A 20384-nucleotide genomic window follows, 5' to 3' on the forward strand; every position below is an offset into this window, starting at 1 on the left:
TATATAAATGAAACTTGACCCTATGGATTGCAAGAAGCCAAGCAATCGCTCTGAACCAGTCATGATTCCTCGCGTCTATGAGATTAAAGGCCGTGTCACTTCTGTCGTCAGCGCTTCGCCCGCCTAATTCTTAGCATAAAAGTCTAGGCCAAAGAGTGAAATTTTAAGCCAAGACTAGGGGCTGAGTATAACGGTGGGCCAATAAATGGACGTGGCTGTGAAGATCTAAGAATAGTTGAGACGGCAACGCGGCCAGGACCCGCTTAGTATGGATCGGCGTCACATAAACATTCTCCATATCCCCATATTATTTACGCTCTTGACACTCTACCCATTCTATTATCTTCCGTTGATAGAATTATTCATACAATATGCGATCATTCAATATCCTAGCGTTACTACCGCTGGTACTCGCAAATCCGTTGAATGTTCGCACCACCGCCTGCAACAACTCTCCCGACCTCTGCGACAAGAGTTACGGCGAGATCACACACCTGGGTGCCCACGACAGTCCATTTGTCCGCGACTCTAGCACTGATGAATCTATTGCTGGTGATCAGTATGTCAATAAAATCGAACAGAAAAGCAAACTGGTATGCTAACCCCACTCTTCTCATAGATATTACGACACTACTACCCAACTCGATGCTGGCGTCCGACTAGTAACCGCCCAAGTCCACAAGAGCGACTCCGCATGGCACCTGTGCCACAGCAGTTGTGATCTGCTTGACGCGGGATTATTAAAGACCTGGCTGGGCAAGATCAAGACCTGGCTCGATGACAACCCCAACGAAGGTGCGCAACGGTATCCAGTGCGAAGAATGCAACACCCACTAACAAGACATATTCTACAGTTGTCACCATCCTTCTTGTCAACTCTGACTCTGCAACGGCCGCCGAACTCGGCGCCATCTACGAGGATGCCAACATCACCAGCTACGCCTATGAGCCTAGCTCCCTAACCACTGCACCATCCTCCTGGCCAACCCTCCAAGAAATGATCAACAACGGCACCCGGCTCGTGAACTTTGTCGCATCCCTCGACGCAAGCTCCAGCTACCCCTACTTGCTGGACGAGTGGGATTTTGTCTGGGAAAACAACTATGACGTGACCGATGCCTCCAACTTCACCTGCACACCCAACCGACCCTCCACCTACGAGAACGATCTCTCCTCCGCGCTCGCGTCCAACTTTCTCCCTCTGATGAATCACTTCCTCTACTCTACCATTTCGGTTCTCGACATCGAGTACCCGAATGCCAGCTACGTCGCCACGACGAACGCCCCGTCCGGTGGTACAGGTAACCTGGGATCGACGGCGACAAAGTGCAAGACAGCATACAATGGTCGCCAGCCCACGTTCATCCTCGTGGACTTTTTCAACCGTGGCCCGGCTATCGATACCGTTGACAGCTTGAACAATGTTACCAATGCTGTGGGCAGAACCTCCGTCTCGACGTCTGCGTCGACATCGAGTAGCGATGGTTCTACCGTCAACGGCGTTCTCACAAGTCTAGTCAACCTAGCCGAGTCCGCTCGGTCAGGCTCCACTCCCACTATGGGTAATTGGGTCTGGGTTGGCGGCAGTTGGGGTAGTATTCTCGGAGGTGGCATCAGCCTTTGATTGCCTGATGTCACCGCTTCTTCATTTTCGATTTCCACGCGTGTTTATCAGTGTATAGCGTTTTGTTTTCGAACATTTCTTGAGGGTACTCAGCCGGTATATAGAGCATGGATATGGATAGGTACGTTATTCCGGTATGGCACGGCACAGGTGTAAAACGCCCGTGCAAAAGATAAAGGCGTTATTGGGTTTGGCTTTATTGCAACGATTGGACGAACTGAACAGTAGTTTTTGTACAAGATACTGTGGCATCATGATGTGAACTATTATCTTTAGAGCAATATCAATTTACAAGCTATGATTCTTTCTATTATATGTCGTATTACCGTAGAATAAAAAGTAATCCAATAACTCTACTCTAGAATCTACTGTCCCAACAACTCCCGGATCTTATTCACCTTATCCTCAGGGGATTGCACCTTATCCGTCCTGAGAAAAAACCGAACCAGTCGTCAGCCAGAGTGCTATGACACAGCATCAGGGGAAGCTCCAACATCCAACCAGATATGGTTTTCCGGAGGACAAAGGGGAAATTAATGTCAAACATACCTCGATCCAACCCGGATATCAGTCTGAATCCGGACAACGCCCTGCTGGTGGAGCATTGTGTGTGCCTGTCCAATGACCTCATGGACACGGTCCCAGGATCCCTCTGTAAGTGTCACAGTCAGATATTCCAGATCATTAATCATTCCAACAGCCCAAAACACGAGAAAGTGAGACAGAAAAGGAAAGAGGCGACCAGCGATAGCCAGTCGGAGAAAAAGAAAACGCACCGAGAGTAGTCCCGGCAGAATGCATCACATATTTGACACCGGATTGCTCAATCAGTCGCTGGACATCAGCGATTTGGGCCGAGACTGAAGCCGACGCGGTGCCGATCTGATGGAACCTGTCAGCCGGGCAAAACACCAATCAAATGATATGGCATGACATGACATGCGATGTTTTACTAACTGGAATCAGGCAGAAGTCTGCAACGCAGTGGGCAGGTGTGGGGAGGGATCTATAGTCCATTGTGAGAGAGTTGATGTGGGGAGTTTGGGATGGTGGGGTGGAGCGGAGTTTATTTTTGTGTTCTTTACATTGAAGTACAACCCGCTTTAATTTTGGGTCCCACGAATATACTACAGAAAACTCAAGACTTTCTTCTGACTGGCTCACTGCATATATGTCTGCTTGTAGTCTGTCTAGTCCGATGGGACAGAGCTGAGTATGTGTTTGGAGGGCTCGGTCTTCAGGGCTCTTGCTTTGGCAGGTAATTTGATTGAGAATACAAGGTTTGAACTAGATTAAAAAATCATCAAAGGTTGAAGTAGATAACCAGAAGCCGCCCGATACTTATGAAATCATGCATCATAAGATTCTCCCGGATAACAGGCGATAGTGAAAATATACCCAGTATGCAAGCCAGAGTAAAGTCCACACGCGCCGAAGTGAGTTTGGTGGTTGATGTCCGAGGTTTAATGTGTTGAGTCTTGAAGTGCACACTCACTGTGATCTTGGCTGCTATTGGATCCGGAATACCAGCCACCATCAAGAAGCTGAAGTTCGATTTTTCTCCAATAGGTGGATTTTCCTCCTGCGCCCGTTTTCAGGTCCAAGTCCCCTAGGCGGATCTCTACGGGGGACTTCTCATCATGTGGTATCTGTGAATATTAGTTAGAGGCATGAAAACAACGCAAATCTTCTTCAGTATCACAAACCTTGATAAACATTGTACAATCTCGCAAAGTCATGTCGAGGGATGCTTTTTGAGATAAGGGAGGCGGACCATGTAGACCTACCTTTGCCCATGATGTCTGCTGAGCTCGTAATGTCTGAAGAACTGGGTTATGAAACAGAATTTCCGCAAGTCGGGCCTGGTCATTACAACCCTTGATGAAAGTCGTAGCACGCAGGACGTCTTCAAAGCACTCAGACACAAGATCTAGAGGACAAAAGGATCGCTGCTCCTTTGAGCCTGATGATCGCGCATCATAATTTTTCATATCTCTTAAAGCACAGGTCCGACACCGATGCGCCTTAGGAGGTGCAGAAGGGGACTGTGTGAGCCACTTCGGCTTGAGTTCCGCCAGCGTAGCATCGGGTGTATTGAAGGTCGTCATGTCGGTAATAAGTAAGCCAAATGGCTCATCGGCACAAAGATATCCGCCATGCCGCTTTTTGGATCGCTGCCCATTAAGTTCAATAGCGACAAGCTGCTCATTACAGCGTTGAATAAGATCACTGGGGAGCAGAATAAGAGACTGATCCACTAATGCTTCTGGTCTGAATAACGGGCGCACAATGGTATTGAAATTGCGATTGATTTCTTTATATGATATATCGCCGGCAGTCTTTTTGCGTAGGCGTAGTAATTTCCCCTGAAACCCGACAGGCAATATAGGTTCGTCTATCATAATAGGGGAGACCGGTCTCTTGGGCTCCCTCACCACGAGCGATGAATTTATTGGGGCGGCGACAAACCGATAGATGACATTGGCTCCGCCCTCTGCGAGATAGACGAGCTGGACCCCTCGGGGCAGCTCTAGAAGACTGGGGTTGGTCATTCGAGGACAAATGTTGTGTGGGTCGGAGATGCACCCCAGGATCACAGGGGAAAAAAAAGAAAGGAAAGTGATCCACGAAGCTAAAGACCAGGGGAGGAAAAGGCGGAGAGGAAAGCGTGCACGCGGCCGTGCGTGATAGATCGAGAAGCCCCAGAAAAACAAGCTAGGGGGGAATAGCGTGCAGGAATTAGTCTCTTATGTGGGGGGCTATCAGCATCAGTGGCGCTGGCTATAGGGCCGATCATATCACTTGAAGCGCGGCAATCGGGACATCTCCTGAAACTTCAGAAAAAGTTCCATCCAATTTTGTAGAGAGCTGACTTGACCGTGATAGTGTCAGCACAGATAATTGGAGTTGATAGGCAAGACGAGATTGGAAGAGAAAGAACGGAGAATGAACTCCGTTTAACTCACGGCCTGCGCGCTAAACCGTTTTGGGTCTTCGAGCCACAGTTGACGCCCGACACTAGATGTGCGAACCATGCACACCTACTTTACAATACATGAGTAGGTCGATTGTATGAACCTTTTTCCATTAAAGCAAATTACCAATTAAATATATACGAAGTAAATGCTTCAAGCCCGAATGAATAGAAGTCCAACTGCCAACAGCATAAAACTTGACAATTATACACGCCACAAATCGTTCAAGTGTCTGAAAGATGTACCAGATCAAGCAGTCTGCGTTGGAGCAAGACGCTTCTCAAATGTAGATAGCCCCTGATTACTACTTTTCTCAAGGTACTCTCGGACACGAAGAAGATCCTCTAAGCCCGCCAATGGATCGGAAGAAGAGGAAGGAGTTGGGGTCGGCGTGGGAGTTGGCTCCGGAAATTCGAAGTAGTCAGAGTAGGGACGCTCCTCAGGGTCCTCTCGAACACGAAGAAGATCCTCTAAGCCTGCCAATGGATCGGAAGAAGAGGAAGGAGTGGGAGTTGGCATGGGAGTTGGCTCCGGAAATTCGAAGTAGTCAGAGTAGGGACGCTCCTCAGGGTCCTCTCGCACACGAAGAAGATCCTCCAAGCCTGCCAATGGGTCGGAAGAAGAGGAAGGAGTGGGAGTCGGCGTGGGTGTTGGCTCCGGAAAATGGAAGTAGCCAGAGAAGGGACGCTCCTCAGGGTCCTCTCGCACACGAAGAAGATCCTCCAAGCCTGCCAATGGATCGGAAGAAGAGGAAGGAGTTGGGGTTGCAGCACCCTCGGGTACCGCATTAGCTAGTCTGGCGACCTTCTCAAACCGCTTTACAGGCAGGCTAGAGCCCAGAGGCCCAAGACCATCCAGACCCCCGAGAGTGGCAACCACGGGGCTGCTCCAGAGGGCTAGGCTCGAAGCCAAAAGAACGTGTTTGAGATGCATAGTTTATACAAATGAGTGTGTTTAAGAGTCAAATGAGTGGAAGGTCGCAACAGCGGATTCTCAAGAGAGTGGGTATGAAGATAAGTTTCCGAGAGAAAGAATGATATTTGATTTCCAAGAGACAATGGTTCTTTATATAGGTGAGCAAGGTTATATTTGCTCTTTCTGCGATACCATGGATTGTGTTGATAAGTACTCAGGTTGTGAGCCTTGACATTGATCTGCACAGGAAAGAGGCAATCCAGAGCCCAATGACGTTTATCATGTCCCTGATGCTACCCATATCACGTTCAATTTGTTTTTTATAAGAAGTAAAACCTGGGCGCGAACCTCCTGGCTTGGGCAATGATCGACTCTGAATGTCACGAACTAGTTCCAAAGAAATTGGGATTGACATGCTGTGCTTGATGAATGAAGTATATTACTCCTAGGATTGAGGATCGTTGTACAAATGCTAATATTTCCCAGATATGCCATTTCCGGACTATTCCTTCCAATGGGGCATTTTTCAAATACGGGGAGACGCGTAGACAAGGCAGGTAAGGTGTAACCATGTTTATTTCAAATGATTTGATGACTTTGAATGCTCTCTGTGATAGAAACCGCTGAGATGCTCTCCTAAACACGAATGTCTGGCCGTTGCTGGAATAATGCGATCAGAGGTGAGAACAATATCCGCTCTGGAGACTCCGAGCCTAAAGATATCTGGGTCTCCCCTTGAGCTCGAAGTTCGTCCCACGAGATCCATTCCCAGCCATCGCACTTCTCCGGTTCCCGAAGCTTGATTGGCCGTATGTTAGCTACAGTATATGCAAGGAATAGGGGCAGAAAAAGTAAAGTGTGATCGACTTACCTGCAGCTGAGGAGATACATCGCTGATGGCGCCTTTCATGTAAATGGTGATGTAGTGTTTTTCATCTGCCTTCATGATATCATTTGTGGCAGTTAAAAACTCCAAGTCGATGATGTCCAGACCAGTCTCTTCAACTAGTTCTCGTTTCGCACATTCTTCGAAGGATTCGCCAAATTCAAGATGACCTCCTGGGAGAGCCCATGTGCCTTAAAGAATGAAATCTCTTAGCGGATGTTGATCAATGACTCCATGTTTGAACCAACCTGCTCCATGGCTCCCTTTTCTTTTGCCGATGACAAACTTTCCCTCCTTGTTCACAATAAAAACAGCGACTCCGACTCTGGGATTCATGATGTTGTCAACAAGTTGCTGGGTGGCAGAGATTATTGGATATTCGCTGCAAGGGGCGTGTGGGCGTGGGGCCGAGCGGGGTTCAAAAAAGCAAGGTTAGAAGTCAAGGCTTTGAACACACACGAGTAAGGAATCCTAAGAATCACGAACGCTTGAAACGAGGATGCGCTTATAAGTGACTCATAACCTCATGGGTAGGTTTACATAAGTACTGATTTTGAGTGTTGACCAGAATCCGCCTTGTGGCTTAGACCAGGCTCATCTAGGCACCAGTTTCACAAAGCGACCAAAGGGTTTCAAACACACTATTGCTAGGCAGATTTGGTCCTTTGATCCTTTTCTTCTTGTAATGATATGTCTTTGGTCCATTGTTGGCACGGCGGCTACTGGGAATCCTGATCATGAGGTAAACCAACACACCATATGAGACCTCACAAGTTCATGAGAGTGTACATGGTATTGTGATGCGAAATAGTGAATAGGGTTCCTATACTCCGTAGAGAAAATTACGAGGAGAATCACTGTAAATCCCCTGAAATGTCGAGAGAAACATTTGTTGCCAATTATTTCAGGCGTCAAATTGCCGTGCAGCGGGGTGATACCCCAACTTCCACATAACAAAATCTTGCAAATGAATCGAAAAAACTTCAAACGATAAGCTATTATTACAGGACATTGATTGTTTCTCCTTGATGTCAGAAAGTCCCAGATTACCTTAAGAAACATCGGCAGCCTCCCCCCAATAATATCAGAGTGGAAAGCCTCTGGCTTCTTGATTTTCGCCATTGCAGGATTTGTTGATAGTTTTATCTAGGTCCACATTGACGTGGCTTCCTTTCCGTCCATTCATCTTCTCAATTACGCCGCAGGCATACTACTGCTAACAATATCCTGCATTGTACTGGGAAGACGTCACTTCCAACCCGCAAACATTGCCTGTTTATATATTTCTCCCAAGGTTTGTAATGACAATATTCAGTCGGGATGCTACTACTCAACTTGAGCCAAGCGTCTACGAGAGAAGAAAGTCGAAGAAGACTACCCTAGTAGCGCATACAACCTTGGAAGTTCTCAAGTAGTACGTGGTGTATGAATACCATCTGTGCGCGGTATAGGCAATTAGAGATAACTCTAAATCAATTGGCTTGTATGGTCCCACAGCTACACTATGAACAGAGTAGATAGTAATATCGTCCCGAGTGAAGTTATCTACGATATTCTGTTTTAGAAGAGGTGGAGAGAGGAAGCTATCTAAGAAGATTTCTGAGTGAATTGAACGCCCATATATTTATCTTATCACATCTGCGGTACAATAGACTATTGTATTTTTAATATTGTGTTCACCGAAAACTCCTTAGGTAGTGTCAAGGCTGACACGTCCAACACCTTTCCACGTTTTCAACGGCCGATTGAACAAAATTCCGCTTCGTCCTTCCACTTTCTTGACAAACTGCATGGTATCTGAAGCTCTCAATATGGTAAGTACTATCCTCCTCTGGTGCCCTGTCAACTGAATATCTAGGCGGCTTTTTTCATATTCTGCGTCTTCTGTTGTCGAAAATACCACAATAGAGCACCGTACGTAATTTCACACAGGATGATGAAAGTTGACTCCCATATTATCGCAGGACAATTGGACCACGAGAACTCCGCTGGCCAGTACCAGTATCGAACAAGATGACCTGGAATCATCACTACGGCCCCCAGAAATCGCGTGAGCCTAGATTGTTTCAAGTTAAGAGGTGCAAATTGGTAAAGTATCAGAAGTAGGCTTACCAGATAGAGTAAGAGAGACCCCGACTGTCTTGACGTACTACCAGCTGGGACAGAGACCCCAGGAGTAGCAGGTTTTGGCAAAAGATCCCTGTCCACACCCCGGCCATCGGCTGACCCCAGGTCCCCACGATGGCCAAGTTCCAAGTGACAAAGTATAGAAACGCCAAAAGGAATATGAGGGGAAGGTATCGTTGCACCAGTGGGGCATGACCCCACTCACGTGGCGATGTTTTAACCGCCGAGTACATGACAGTCAGTCCCATAAAGAACCAGCTGCAAATGGATACCCGGGTTGCCCAACGTTTTGGGGGGTAGATAAAAGTGTACACAAACTCCCAGGCTGTGTTGGCGCAAAGAGGAAAAATGGCCTGGGAGTATGTTTTTTCACGAAGGGACTGCCGCGCCTGTAAGAAGTAGTGGATGGACCAAAGCGATCCACAGGCAAGCCCCGAGAGGTTTGCAATCCATTCATATTTCTGATACTCCAATGGAGCTTTGCTTGGGTCGACGTAGTCCATTGTGTTAATGAGGAACAAGTACTCGAGGGTTGGTTGAAGATTTCGTCGGATACACTATTAGGATCTATCGTTTTATACCTCAACATGGCCAGCCATACCAGCTACTAAATTGGCCAGGATAATTTCGGTTTGCTTTTACCATTCCCGTACTTGCTTTGTATTATCAATTTCTTATTTCATTTTTACTTGTCGAAATATGCCGAAGTCCGCAGAGTAGCGAGACATCATTGCTCAGAGCTGGATTCCGGGCCTCCGAAGACCATTACATTGGTGGACCCTGGGCCTCTATTGCAGCCATAATACAATAATGGCTTGACTTAAGGGCATGCTGACGTACCATTCTTATCTTGCCCCTATGGCTGACCTATTTACCCAATAATTCATTGCAGGTCTTGTCGCAGCAGCTGACCTGAGTGACTGGTCTGCTGGGCTACTTACATTCAATGCATGCCAGCGCTTCCAGGATAACACACAAGTCAGGGGTGTGATGCACTAGAAAAAAAATTGAATCTAAATGATCAATAGTCGATGGACAAAAATGATTAAAGATCGCCAGAGACATAGCATGTCGAGTGCTGGTTGCCATCCGGGCCATTGCGTGTCGATTTTACCAAGAGTACAAGGCAAACAAGGCAATCTTCACGACAAGCATTGTGTGTAATGTGATATGTTTTTTAAACAAGAGAACGACTGAATTTCGGCTCTAGTGGTCATTTAGGCAGGCAAAACAATCTAACTAATCCATGAGACCCATTGAAATCTTCACAGAATTTGACGTTGCTTGCATTGTGTAGTTTCTTTAAATTAAATACACTAATGAAGTCTTGGATGTTGACCCAAAACAAGCTCAACACTACAAGCCGCAAAGGTCCAAATCGCAAGGACAAAGTTCTTAGCATGAACAGCGCCTCCACTCCCAGGATCCTTCGCCGAGAATCCTATCAACTGTTCCACATAAGACGCCGACCAAACTCCCATCCAAGATATCCAGAGCCACGCTGACGCATGTACATGCGTCAATATCCAAGCAATGGAGATGAGAACGCTAACCGCCAACACCGCAACAAACAGCTTGATCTGTCCACCGGCGAGAACATAGAGAGAATTGACTTTCATCTTTGCATCGTCGACCATGTCCTGGTAGCTATAGGCAGTATTGATATATAGAATCCAGGTTACAACCAGCAAACACAGCGGCATCTGATAATCGTGAGACTGCGGTGAGATCGCTGCACCCCCAGTAATAATGGTCCATGCGGCTGCTGCGGCTAAAATAAACTGGGGGTATATTCCAAGCTTCTGGGCGGTTTGTCGCTTGCCGAATGGATACAGGACAATTCCGATGGTTGTTGGGACCAAGGAAAAGAGCCTGTTACATGTCAAACTGTTAGCATGAACCCTTATCCGAACCTGGTTCATCTTACACATCTTCACCAGCCAGCATGAAATCTAGTATACACCACGCAACAAGATATTGAACCATCATCCAAATGAGCGCCTCGGTTGTCTTGATCCTCCCTGACGCGAGGGGGCGGTCTTTTGTTCGTGCTACTTGGCTGTCGATATCGCGATCGACCCAGTCATTCCAGACCATCCCTGCACCAGTAAGGACATAACAGTAAAGGAAGCATAGTCCGATTTGTCGAAACATATTAGGTAGCTCGGTCGTACTAGGCTCGGTGTGGACTTTGATAATGCCCGCTAGGAAAGTGGACCATACTAAGAAAACGAGGCTCATAAGCAACATGCACTTAGCATTCAGCTATATCTCTCTTACCACCAGCAAAGGTACCCAAAAATGGGTTATACTTGTTAAACCGGGAGAGACGCCAGAGATCTCGGGCTATTTGAATGGGTTGTCTCTGCTGCATAGCTTTGACCATGTTTGGAACTGTTAAGAATGTAGATACTTGATAGTCGGATAGTTTTCTCGAATGTTACAGTAGAAGACTGGAATATTGCAAGATTTTCCTTTGTCTTTATATCGCTCTGTCTCTAAGAATCACGCGGTGATATTACATATTTTACAGTAATCTAATTTCCGTGTTGAAGATAAGCGAACCTTAATTGGTTCAATTGCTGTATCTTACAGCAAAAGTGGGATTCCATACCTTTGTCTCTGCAAACCTAAATTATGGACTTTGAAGGCCAGACCCCAGAGTCCAGTGGTCATCCTTAATTTCATCCGTCTTAATTCCGATAAAACCAAGATGGAGACAATAAGAGAATTATTGCCGAATACTCGTTTCAGGTTGATCATGTAGAACTACCTAAGCACGAACGATCAGGCATAAGCAGTTGAAATCGAAATAAAAAGTGCGTCCTCGCTCACTAGCCTCTGCTATCGACATCCCTGAGTCCTCCACATATGCCTGCAAATCTCAGCCTTGCATTATTAAAAAGGAGAAACGTGAAAAACAATCTACAACACCTAATACATATTTCCAGGCATACCGATTGGTCATCTGCTGCTTATCGCTCTTATCCCAGGCACAGTAGTCTTGAATGCGAAATCTATGTAGGCAAGCCTGCTCGTGGCGTGCGCCTTGGCCCCCTTTCCCGCATGAACCTATAGCATTGTATACATCCAAGGCGTCAAGAATGATCATGTACCCGTCTCTTTCAGTTCCGCGCCTTCCGCGAGGCTTTCATCACTTTCCATGGTCCGCGACCGTACCATCTCAGAATCCATTGCGATGCAGCTCGCAGCGACATCACCGATAACCCAAATTGCATTGGATCGTAACAATGGCTTCTGATGCTGCAAATGATTAGCAAGTGTTGAATGTATATTGGTAAAGCAACTTGATTACAGGAGAGAGTCCGCCACCGTGCTGGGGTTGATTCTATATGCCAATATAGCCGGAGTCAAGGACAGGGAGAAGGCTCACGAGACAACTGAGGACTACAATGATCTTGTTGTGATCTGGTCCTGCCCTCTAACAATATCTTCTGTTTCCGAGGGTATACTTGAGGTCACCTGATAAACTGGGGGTTTGAAATTGAGAGGTATACAATCAATGGAATTTACGTCCTAGAGATAATCAACAGACTAGCCGAACGTTGACTGTTATAATAGATTGAAAAAAAACAATGCTTGACGGCCCATATTATGCGCCTGGGAATAGTAGGATGCTTTACGTAGCTTATTTGTGGCATTAATAGACAAAAATAGCCGAAAAAGAGCCATTGCAGATACCTAACAGAAATGATATTGCGGTAGGCTATACACACATTGAGCCGTGAGCTCAGGAAAGCCAATCATTCTTTCATAATTTCCAATACTGCCTGTCTGGACTCCAAAGATCTCTCCGGTCTCCATGTTTGCAACAGCACAAGTCCAGCAGATTTGAGCAGTTCCCGGAATTGTGTCTCTGAGCGCTCAAGGGACGCAAATATAGCCATCATGATAAAATCAGCTTGAATGTCCTTGGGAAAGACCTCACTCGGAATGTCTGAGAGAACACGGTCATGAACAAGAAGAACGGAGTGTTCGTCCATAGCATCTCGGATATGGCCCAGGATCTGACGCGCCTGTATATCTGGCCAATCGTGTAGGATGCGGCCAAGGAAATAGAAATCGGCCCCTTTCACAGGTTGAGGTTGGAAGAAGTTATGACCCATGAGCTGGAAATGTTGCGTCTCGTGGGAAGGGACTCGTTCGCCCAGGGAGCTACTCGCCACAACCTCTGGGATATCCTGTAATATGAACAAGCCAGATAGATCGGGTATCGTGTTCACGAGTGTCTCAATTTCTTGACCAACTCCTCCTCCAATGTCAACATACTGGATTTCCTTCGAGGCATTGACTCCTCGAAAGTGAGAAAATCGATTTTGAACAGGGAAGATATCTGGCCACTTGACAGGGTACTTTCTTCCGCGACTGGTCTGCATGAGACAATTGAAAGCTTCCTGTTGCTTTTCTCGCTTTCCAAGCCATTCAAAGAAGTGCTCTTTGGTGTTCATGGCCATCTGGAATGGTGCACAGTCGGCATCACCGGGGTTTCGATAATTGGTCTCAGCCAGAAAGTCTGCAAGCTTTGGGAATACTTGATAGTGCACGTCACTTATAGTGAAATACTTGTTAGCATGCATGTGCAGTAGGTTCGGGACTTGGAGGAAAGACGATACTGAAGAAATATCATTTGGTCCCGCATATATCCGCCCTGTCTGAAATCCTTCACGCATGGATCGGGCTTGTAGGTGTTGACGGGTGTAATGTGAGCAAGACCACTCACAGCCAAAGATCGCATCACACGCTCTGTACGGTGTCAAATATCTTTCAGGAGGAATTTTCGTGCACAGTCACTCACCAACAAGAATATTATCCACTCCCAGAGTCGATGCAATACTAGCAGCTGTGAGCCCGGATTCCTCATAGGAAATCGTATCAAATATTCCCATGTCGATCGCGATCTTCACCGCAACAAGCTCTGGCAACTGCCCGACGAATACGCATTAGCTCTACTCCGTTCATTGAAATGACGGAAGCTTACCCGGTATGAGAGGTCATCCAATCTGCGAGTTGGAGAGTGGAATTGCAGACATAGTCGCTCGCAAACTTGAGAGAGCTCCTCTCGCTGATTTGGATCCGTAATCACCCCACCAGCAAGAGCCTTCTCCGCCTCCAATAGCACAGAAAGTAGAATTTGAGCAGCCATTCTGTTCTGTACCTAATCTAGAGTCAATGGCTTGAGTTCAATGCGCCCGTGTGACTCCTTTTATTGACTAGGCCCGTGATCAATGCTCCGCGTAGAATCATGTCTTCCCTTCTCATATATTCGTAAACATAGAGCAGTACTGTTCTACCTGCATACGAACTGGCGTTCGTATGTGTTTCCTCTCCTTTTATTGAGTGCATCATGTACCAGGTTACGAGAGACGTCCTCGAGGTCTGATACCATGATTGGGCCGATAAGTGAGACAACTTGGCCTCGAACGCATGGCGTAAAGGGGCCATGGGTGCTAACATATCACCATCCAATCCGCTATACCGGGAATCTGGCCGCATTATTGATTATGCAATGGCATCTTCGGTTGATTGATTACCTGTAGATGTTAACTCAATGCAACTCCATCATTGATCAGACTTGATACATTGGGCTCTTAGCTTGTAACCAATTCCGATCATTCCGTCTCGAGCATCTAGATCAATAGATACGAAGCTGTGCTCTCATTGGGTCGTTGGCAGAGTAAATGGCGACTTCGCTTTCAGCCACCGCTGTTAATGGGTCTATACATGCGCGATGTAAGACTTGTGTCTTGGATAGACCGAGTATTGGGCGTCACTTGTTGTGATTGTTCCCACATTTCTCCGTACAAAGGTCTAGGATCACAAAAAGGATAAAGGCTCTAGGCTCAGCTAAGCTGCAGAGGGGCTCTTCACTCATCGGCATGTTGTATACTTCTGAATCCATTATGAAGCTCATTTTGTTTGTTGAACCACCCTCAGGACACGACTTTCCAAGCCTTTGTCACCAACTGCGAACACAATCCAGGTCTTCAAGCCACCGTATCCTACGCTGGTTGCTTTCTGAGAGCACAACGGTACTGCGGGATGAGTTTCGCCGACTCTCTACCGAGCTAAAAAGTGATTTGCCTCCTTTTCAGTCTGTGCTGGATATTATCCAAGGCTATAATTGGCAAGCTGGACCTTTGGCTGGCCCATTGAGCAATGCCTTCTCATGCTTGCTATCACTATGCCTTTTTGTAGGGTAAGGTCAAACAGGCGTGAGACAATATCTTCGTCGCTGACTGTAATAGGGACTACGAACATCGAGCAGAGGAGTTCGATTTCCACGAAGCTAATTCGCTATTGGCGGGCCTTGATATGGGGTTACTGGCGGCTGCAGCCGTGGTATCATCGCCAACTCTAGCAGATATACCAGGTATTGGGGCAGAGGCCATCCGAGTTGCGTTCAGAACAGGGATCGTGATGCAAGAAAGAGCTCGACAGCTCGAGTCACAGACCACGGGCGCTGCTTTGGAGAGTTGGACTGTAATTACCAGAGGCACGAGTGAGGAGGCGACGCAAACTGAAGTCCAAGCTTTGAATGATACCATGGTGAGTGAGCCCAACTAGATTTAATCGCAGGCAGTAAAGGCAACCAATTGCTGACGAAAGGCTGCATAGGGAATAGCCGACTCGCATCCAAGCCGGCTCTTTGTGAGCGCCGTACAAGGGAACAACACTGTCCTAATATCCGGGACTCCTTCCAGATTGGGCAAGCTGCGGAACACATCCCAGCCACTTCGAGATGCATGTTATGCGTCTCCACTGCTTATGCATTGGGGCCCATCCCATGCACCCCACCTATATGACCAGACCCACAGCATATGGGCAGTTAATGGAATCGAAGAATCACTTGGGACGCGTTGTCTTACCAACATCGGCAGTCTAGTATCTTCCACGGATGGGAAGATTATGAAGGCTTCCACAGTTGCGGAACTTTTTCAACTTGTAGTCCATGAGTTGTTGACAAAAACCGCTCATTGGGCCAAAGTTTCAGCAAGTCTGAAAGCATCTTCCATCATAAGGAAGCATACAGAAGTTCAAGTTGAGATTTTCAAGCCCCATGGCATCGTGGATGATTTGATTCTCGAAATTTCAGTCGTTCATCCCTGCCTGAAGGTTGTCCTCTGTAACATAGGGCAATGGCTCGCTGTGGAGAACAAAGGCATCCCTGATCCCGGCTCGGAAAAGATTGCCATTGTGGGTATGTCCTGTCGATTTCCTGGTGGAGCAAATGATACACAGAAGTTCTGGGAGTTGCTGGAACAGGGTCGCGATGTTCATTGCAAGGTCCCAGCAGATCGGTTTGATGTTGATAGTCATACAGACGTCACGGGTAAACTTCCAAACACCAGTATGAGTCCTTTTGGTTGCTTCATTGATCAACCGGGACTTTTCGACGCCAGTTTCTTTGACATGTCCCCCCGTGAGGCCGGACAGACCGACCCTACTCATCGCTTGGCTCTTGTCACGGCATATGAGGCCCTTGAACATGCGGGCTACACACATGACCGCACGCCATCGACCAATAAACTCCGTATTGGGACATTTTATGGTCAATGCTGTGATGACTATCGTGAGGCGAATGCAGGACAGAATGTTGACACCTACTTTATTCCCGGCAATTACAGAGCTTTTGCGCCTGGTCGCATTAGCTACTTCTTCAAATTCTCCGGTCCTAGTTTCAACTGCGACACTGCGTGCTCGGCAAGCTTGGCGACAATTCAGATTGCTTGCACGTCGCTTCTCCATGGAGATGCGGACATGGTAGTGGCGGGAGGAGTCAATATTCTCACTAACTCTGACAGTTTTGCTGGGCTCAGTAGGGGCTATTTTCTGTCCCCAACGGGCGGCTGTAAAGTATTTGACTGCAACGCGGATGGTTATTGTCGAGCAGACGGTGTAGGCTCTGTGGTGCTCAAGAGGCTTGCAGATGCTGAGCAGGATAATGACAATATCCTGGGGGTTATTGCTGGCAGTGCAACTAATCATTCCGCAAATGCCGTGTCCATCACACACCCTCATGCAGCGACGCAGGCCAACCTTTTCAGGCAAATCCTGACCCAATCGGGCGTCAGCCCACTGGACGTGGACGTGGTCGAGATGCATGGCACGGGAACACAAGTCGGCGATGTGATTGAGATGGAATCCGTTACTAGAGTCTTCAGCCCTCCAGGGGTGAAACGCTCCCACCCATTGCACATCAGCTCGGTCAAAGCCAATATTGGGCATGCGGAGGCAGCGGCCGGTATGGCAGCACTCATCAAAGTCCTTCTATCCTTTCAACACAATGAAATCCCGAGACATGTGGGCATCAAAACTGCATTGAATCCCCGGTTCCCAGCCCTCGGTGAACTGAATATCCATATTCCCGAAACAAACACGCCATGGCCCCGAAATGCTAGCCGCAAACGGTATGCCATGGTGAACAACTTCAGTGCCGCTGGAGGAAATACTAGCCTGCTGTTGGAAGAGCCACCTGCCAGATCTAGTCCGAAAGGCTGGCCATGCACGCGATTTGTCGTCGCGGTGTCAGCCAAGAGTATTGTGTCTCTGACAGGAAACCTTGAGAGTCTCATTAGTCATTTAGATAACGACCCCGCCATTCATCTATCCAGTCTTTCCTATACGACCACAGCACGTCGCATGCATCATGCATATCGCGTTGCTGTTGATGGTGCGACAATCCAGCAGGTCAGCGATTCCCTCAGGCACCATTTACAGTCTGTCAACCCTCAGAAACCCGTCCCAAAAATCTCACCATCGACTGCCTTCGTTTTCTCGGGTCAGGGTAGTCATTATGTGGGCGTTGGTCATAAACTGTTTGATCATCAACCTATCTTTCGAGAGGAGGTCAAGCGCCTGGATGAAATTTGTGTGCTACACGGTTTTCCTTCCATTTTACCAGCTATCACGACAACCGCTCCTGACGTCGTCGAAACGGATCCTATCGTGGCTCATTTGACGGCAGTATGCGTTGCAATGGCATTGTGCTGCCTGTGGAGCAGCCTTGGGGTGACTCCTGCGGTAGTCATTGGCGCCAGTCTGGGAGAGTACCCGGCTTTGTATGCATCTGGTGTCCTCTCGGCCAGTGATGTGATATTTCTTGTTGGTCAACGAGCAATCCTGCTAAAGGAGCTCTGTACACCAAATACCCATGCCATGCTGGCCGTCCAAGCGACAGCCGAAGAGATTCGGGAGATCGCACAAGGGCTATCGTTTGAAGAAGCCTGTTTCAACGGACGCAGGAATATCTCCATAGCGGGATCTGCAGATGTCATCTCGGAAATTCAACTTGCACTCACAGCTCGGGGGTATCGATCCACCAAGCTCCATGTGCAATACGCGTTTCACTCCTCCCAGATTGAGCCCATTCTTGACAGATTTGAAAAGCTCGCTCGGGCAGTGACCTTCAAGTGTCCGAAGATACCGGTATTGTCGCCCTCATTGGCTATCAGTATCTGCGATGACACTACATTTGACAGTTCTTATCTGCGGGATATGACACGGCTTCCCGTGCGATTTGTCGAAGTCCTTGAAAAGGCCCAGGAAACGGGTGTTATTGACTCTAAGACGGTGTGGATCGAGATTGGAGCACATCCGACGTACAGCTACTCGCTATGCGGAGCATTTGCGGACCCTCCTCTTGCAGTTCCTAGCTTGAAACAGGGTGAGGATAATTGGCACACATTCGCGAAGAGTATGGTGGAGCTATACCATGCGGGCTTAGATTTGAACTGGAACGCATGGTATCAACCGTTCGAATCTGATCTGCGCCTTCTAGACCTTCCTTCATATCATTGGAAGAATAGGAACCACTGGATTCAGTATAATGGCGACTGGATGTTGGTCAAAGACAAAGGGTCTCGCAGCTCTGAGCGTCTGAGCATGTTGAACGAGTCTTCATTGCACACAACTCTGATACATCAGGTTGTAGAAGAGACTATATTAGATGACACTGGCACAGTAGTTGTTCGATCCAATATTGTGCATCCAGACTTCTTTCACGTTGCTTCCGGCCATAAAATGAATGGTCGGCCCGTTGTTTCAGTGGTAAGGCACCCAGCCAAAGCTATTTTACATGGCCTTCAAATTGACTAAAAACCGTTCAGTTCGCTTACACCGACATGGCATTGACGTTGGCAAACTATCTTCATTCCAAAATTAGGCTCGGGGTGGCTTTACCTACAATGGACTTCTCTAATGTGCGCATTCTCAAGGGTCTGATGCCACACGAGCATCAGACTGGGACACAAATTGTCCAAGTCAGCGCATCTGCAGACCTCAAGCGCGGCTTGATTGACATGTCGTGGTATCATATCCTGGCTGACGGTACTGAGGAATTAGTAGCAACCGGGGCGGTTGAATGCGGAGATTCGCATGTGTGGATGAACGAATGGGCAGATCTGGCCCATTTACTGACCAGTCGCATTGAAGTTCTCAATGAGATGGCGAACCAAGGTAAAGCTAGTCGTTTGTCTCGGGACCTGATCTACACCCTCTTCCACACGCTGGTAGAATATTCCAAGCCGTACCATGGAATGCAGTCGGTGATACTCAACGGCATGGAGGCCACGGCAGAAGTGATTCTCAGCCCCCCATCTGACGGCAAGTGGACCGTCTGTCCTCAGTATATCGACCCCATAGCCCATATTGGAGGATTCGCTCTGAACTGTGGCAACGCTGTGGATAATCGAAACAATATTTTTGTAATGGACAGCTGGCGCTCAATGCGTTTTGCTCGTTCATTGGTACCAGGAGTTAAGTACCAGACGTACGTCAAGATGCAACTCGTTCCAGATAGTACAACACTCTACACAGGTGATGTGTATGTACTCGAAGCCAAGGAGGTGATCGGCGTTATTGGAAGAATGACACTTCGGTCGTATCCTCGAGTACTCCTCAGTCGGTTCTTCCCAAGAGAGGGTTGTCAATCGCTCGAATCAGTGGGGAGTGGATCTGGTTCTCGTGTAGTCTCTTCCACGGATGGAATGCTTATATGTACGCCGTTAACAGACCTCACGTCGTCAAAACCTTCCACATCACAGGAAGTGGAGACGTCCAACAATTATTCTGGTGATGAGAAGAATTCAATCATCGCCGGTCAAGGGCAGATTGCTGAGAAAACATTGATTGGTGGAGCAATGGGTCTGATTGCTTCTGAGACGGGCATGGATCTGGCAGATATGACTGACGAGACAACGTTGTCTTCCATGGGGATCGATTCTCTCCTGTCACTTGTTCTGGTACAGAAGTTTGCCACGGAGCTGAATATTGCACTGGAGGGTCATGTGTTCTTGGAATGTCCCACCATAAGGGATTTCAAGGTGTTGCTGGCTGCGCATTCTTAACGTTGTATTCAATTTCTTCCAAGGTTCTCGGCTCGATTAGCTCAACATTCTCAAGACTATGCGGAAAATTGGGGTTTGATGTTATCTTAGAAGTACCTGCCATCTTTCGGTATATCACTAAGTACAAAAACGTTCCTTCTTAGTGCCTGATACTAATCGTGTGTTGCACTTACGCATAGACCAAGTGTGAGTATCGACTACCCACTATAGTGTTATTTGAATTATTTTGGCCAATCATAGTCAGTCTTTTACCAAAATTGACAAGTTTTACTGAAGCATTGCAATACATTAAATGTTACGTAGTGGTAGTCGTGATTTGACGTCTACGGTGGGCTTTACAATATGGACTGTGTCTTACCGTGAGACCATGCCTTTCCCACATAAATCCCCCAGTTGCGGATCTTTGCGTCTGTGACCTCATCAGTGAGGTGATGAGCTCGTTGTCATGCTATTCCTAATACAGGTGAATGGCATGATTGTGCTACGTGACT

At 47.5% G+C, this 20384-nt stretch overlaps 9 protein-coding genes across 9 annotated transcripts; 3 read left to right on the plus strand and 6 right to left on the minus strand.

Moving 5' to 3' along the window:
- Positions 1-371: 371 nt before the first annotated feature.
- N7503_008270 (uncharacterized protein) lies at positions 372-1624 on the plus strand (the record flags this gene model as incomplete). Its single annotated transcript, XM_057067817.1, has 3 exons — positions 372-559; positions 620-795; positions 855-1624. The coding sequence occupies 3 exons, from the start codon at positions 372-374 to the stop codon at positions 1622-1624; spliced, it is 1134 nt and encodes a 377-aa protein (XP_056918672.1).
- Positions 1625-1989: 365 nt separating this feature from the next.
- N7503_008271 (thiamine-binding protein) lies at positions 1990-2641 on the minus strand (the record flags this gene model as incomplete). Its single annotated transcript, XM_057067818.1, has 4 exons — positions 1990-2053; positions 2174-2276; positions 2401-2506; positions 2582-2641. 4 exons carry the CDS (start codon positions 2639-2641, stop codon positions 1990-1992), a joined length of 333 nt encoding a protein of 110 aa, XP_056918673.1.
- Positions 2642-3087: 446 nt separating this feature from the next.
- N7503_008272 (inositol-pentakisphosphate 2-kinase) lies at positions 3088-4176 on the minus strand (the record flags this gene model as incomplete). Its single annotated transcript, XM_057067819.1, has 2 exons — positions 3088-3273; positions 3331-4176. 2 exons carry the CDS (start codon positions 4174-4176, stop codon positions 3088-3090), a joined length of 1032 nt encoding a protein of 343 aa, XP_056918674.1.
- A 779-nt stretch (positions 4177-4955) lies between these two features.
- N7503_008273 (uncharacterized protein) lies at positions 4956-5390 on the plus strand (the record flags this gene model as incomplete). The annotated part of the gene is made up of 1 exon (XM_057067820.1): positions 4956-5390. The coding sequence occupies one exon, from the start codon at positions 4956-4958 to the stop codon at positions 5388-5390; it is 435 nt and encodes a 144-aa protein (XP_056918675.1).
- A 760-nt stretch (positions 5391-6150) lies between these two features.
- Positions 6151-6736, minus strand: N7503_008274 (nucleotide triphosphate diphosphatase NUDT15; the record flags this gene model as incomplete). Its single annotated transcript, XM_057067821.1, has 3 exons — positions 6151-6312; positions 6386-6591; positions 6649-6736. 3 exons carry the CDS (start codon positions 6734-6736, stop codon positions 6151-6153), a joined length of 456 nt encoding a protein of 151 aa, XP_056918676.1.
- A 1518-nt stretch (positions 6737-8254) lies between these two features.
- pyr4 (meroterpenoid cyclase pyr4) lies at positions 8255-9030 on the minus strand (the record flags this gene model as incomplete). The annotated part of the gene is made up of 2 exons (XM_057067822.1): positions 8255-8456; positions 8513-9030. The coding sequence occupies 2 exons, from the start codon at positions 9028-9030 to the stop codon at positions 8255-8257; spliced, it is 720 nt and encodes a 239-aa protein (XP_056918677.1).
- An 813-nt stretch (positions 9031-9843) lies between these two features.
- pyr6 (polyprenyltransferase pyr6) lies at positions 9844-10913 on the minus strand (the record flags this gene model as incomplete). The annotated part of the gene is made up of 3 exons (XM_057067823.1): positions 9844-10399; positions 10455-10749; positions 10808-10913. The coding sequence occupies 3 exons, from the start codon at positions 10911-10913 to the stop codon at positions 9844-9846; spliced, it is 957 nt and encodes a 318-aa protein (XP_056918678.1).
- A 1378-nt stretch (positions 10914-12291) lies between these two features.
- On the minus strand, positions 12292-13691 carry N7503_008277 (uncharacterized protein; the record flags this gene model as incomplete). Its single annotated transcript, XM_057067824.1, has 4 exons — positions 12292-13096; positions 13162-13291; positions 13344-13470; positions 13527-13691. The coding sequence occupies 4 exons, from the start codon at positions 13689-13691 to the stop codon at positions 12292-12294; spliced, it is 1227 nt and encodes a 408-aa protein (XP_056918679.1).
- A 757-nt stretch (positions 13692-14448) lies between these two features.
- On the plus strand, positions 14449-19893 carry N7503_008278 (type I polyketide synthase; the record flags this gene model as incomplete). Its single annotated transcript, XM_057067825.1, has 4 exons — positions 14449-14744; positions 14794-15094; positions 15164-18595; positions 18655-19893. The coding sequence occupies 4 exons, from the start codon at positions 14449-14451 to the stop codon at positions 19891-19893; spliced, it is 5268 nt and encodes a 1755-aa protein (XP_056918680.1).
- Positions 19894-20384: the final 491 nt, after the last annotated feature.

The sequence above is a fragment of the Penicillium pulvis genome (assembly GCF_028828015.1).
Source record: "Penicillium pulvis strain IBT 33274 chromosome Unknown contig_7_segment1_segment0, whole genome shotgun sequence".
In the NCBI taxonomy this organism is placed as follows: domain Eukaryota; kingdom Fungi; phylum Ascomycota; class Eurotiomycetes; order Eurotiales; family Aspergillaceae; genus Penicillium; species Penicillium pulvis.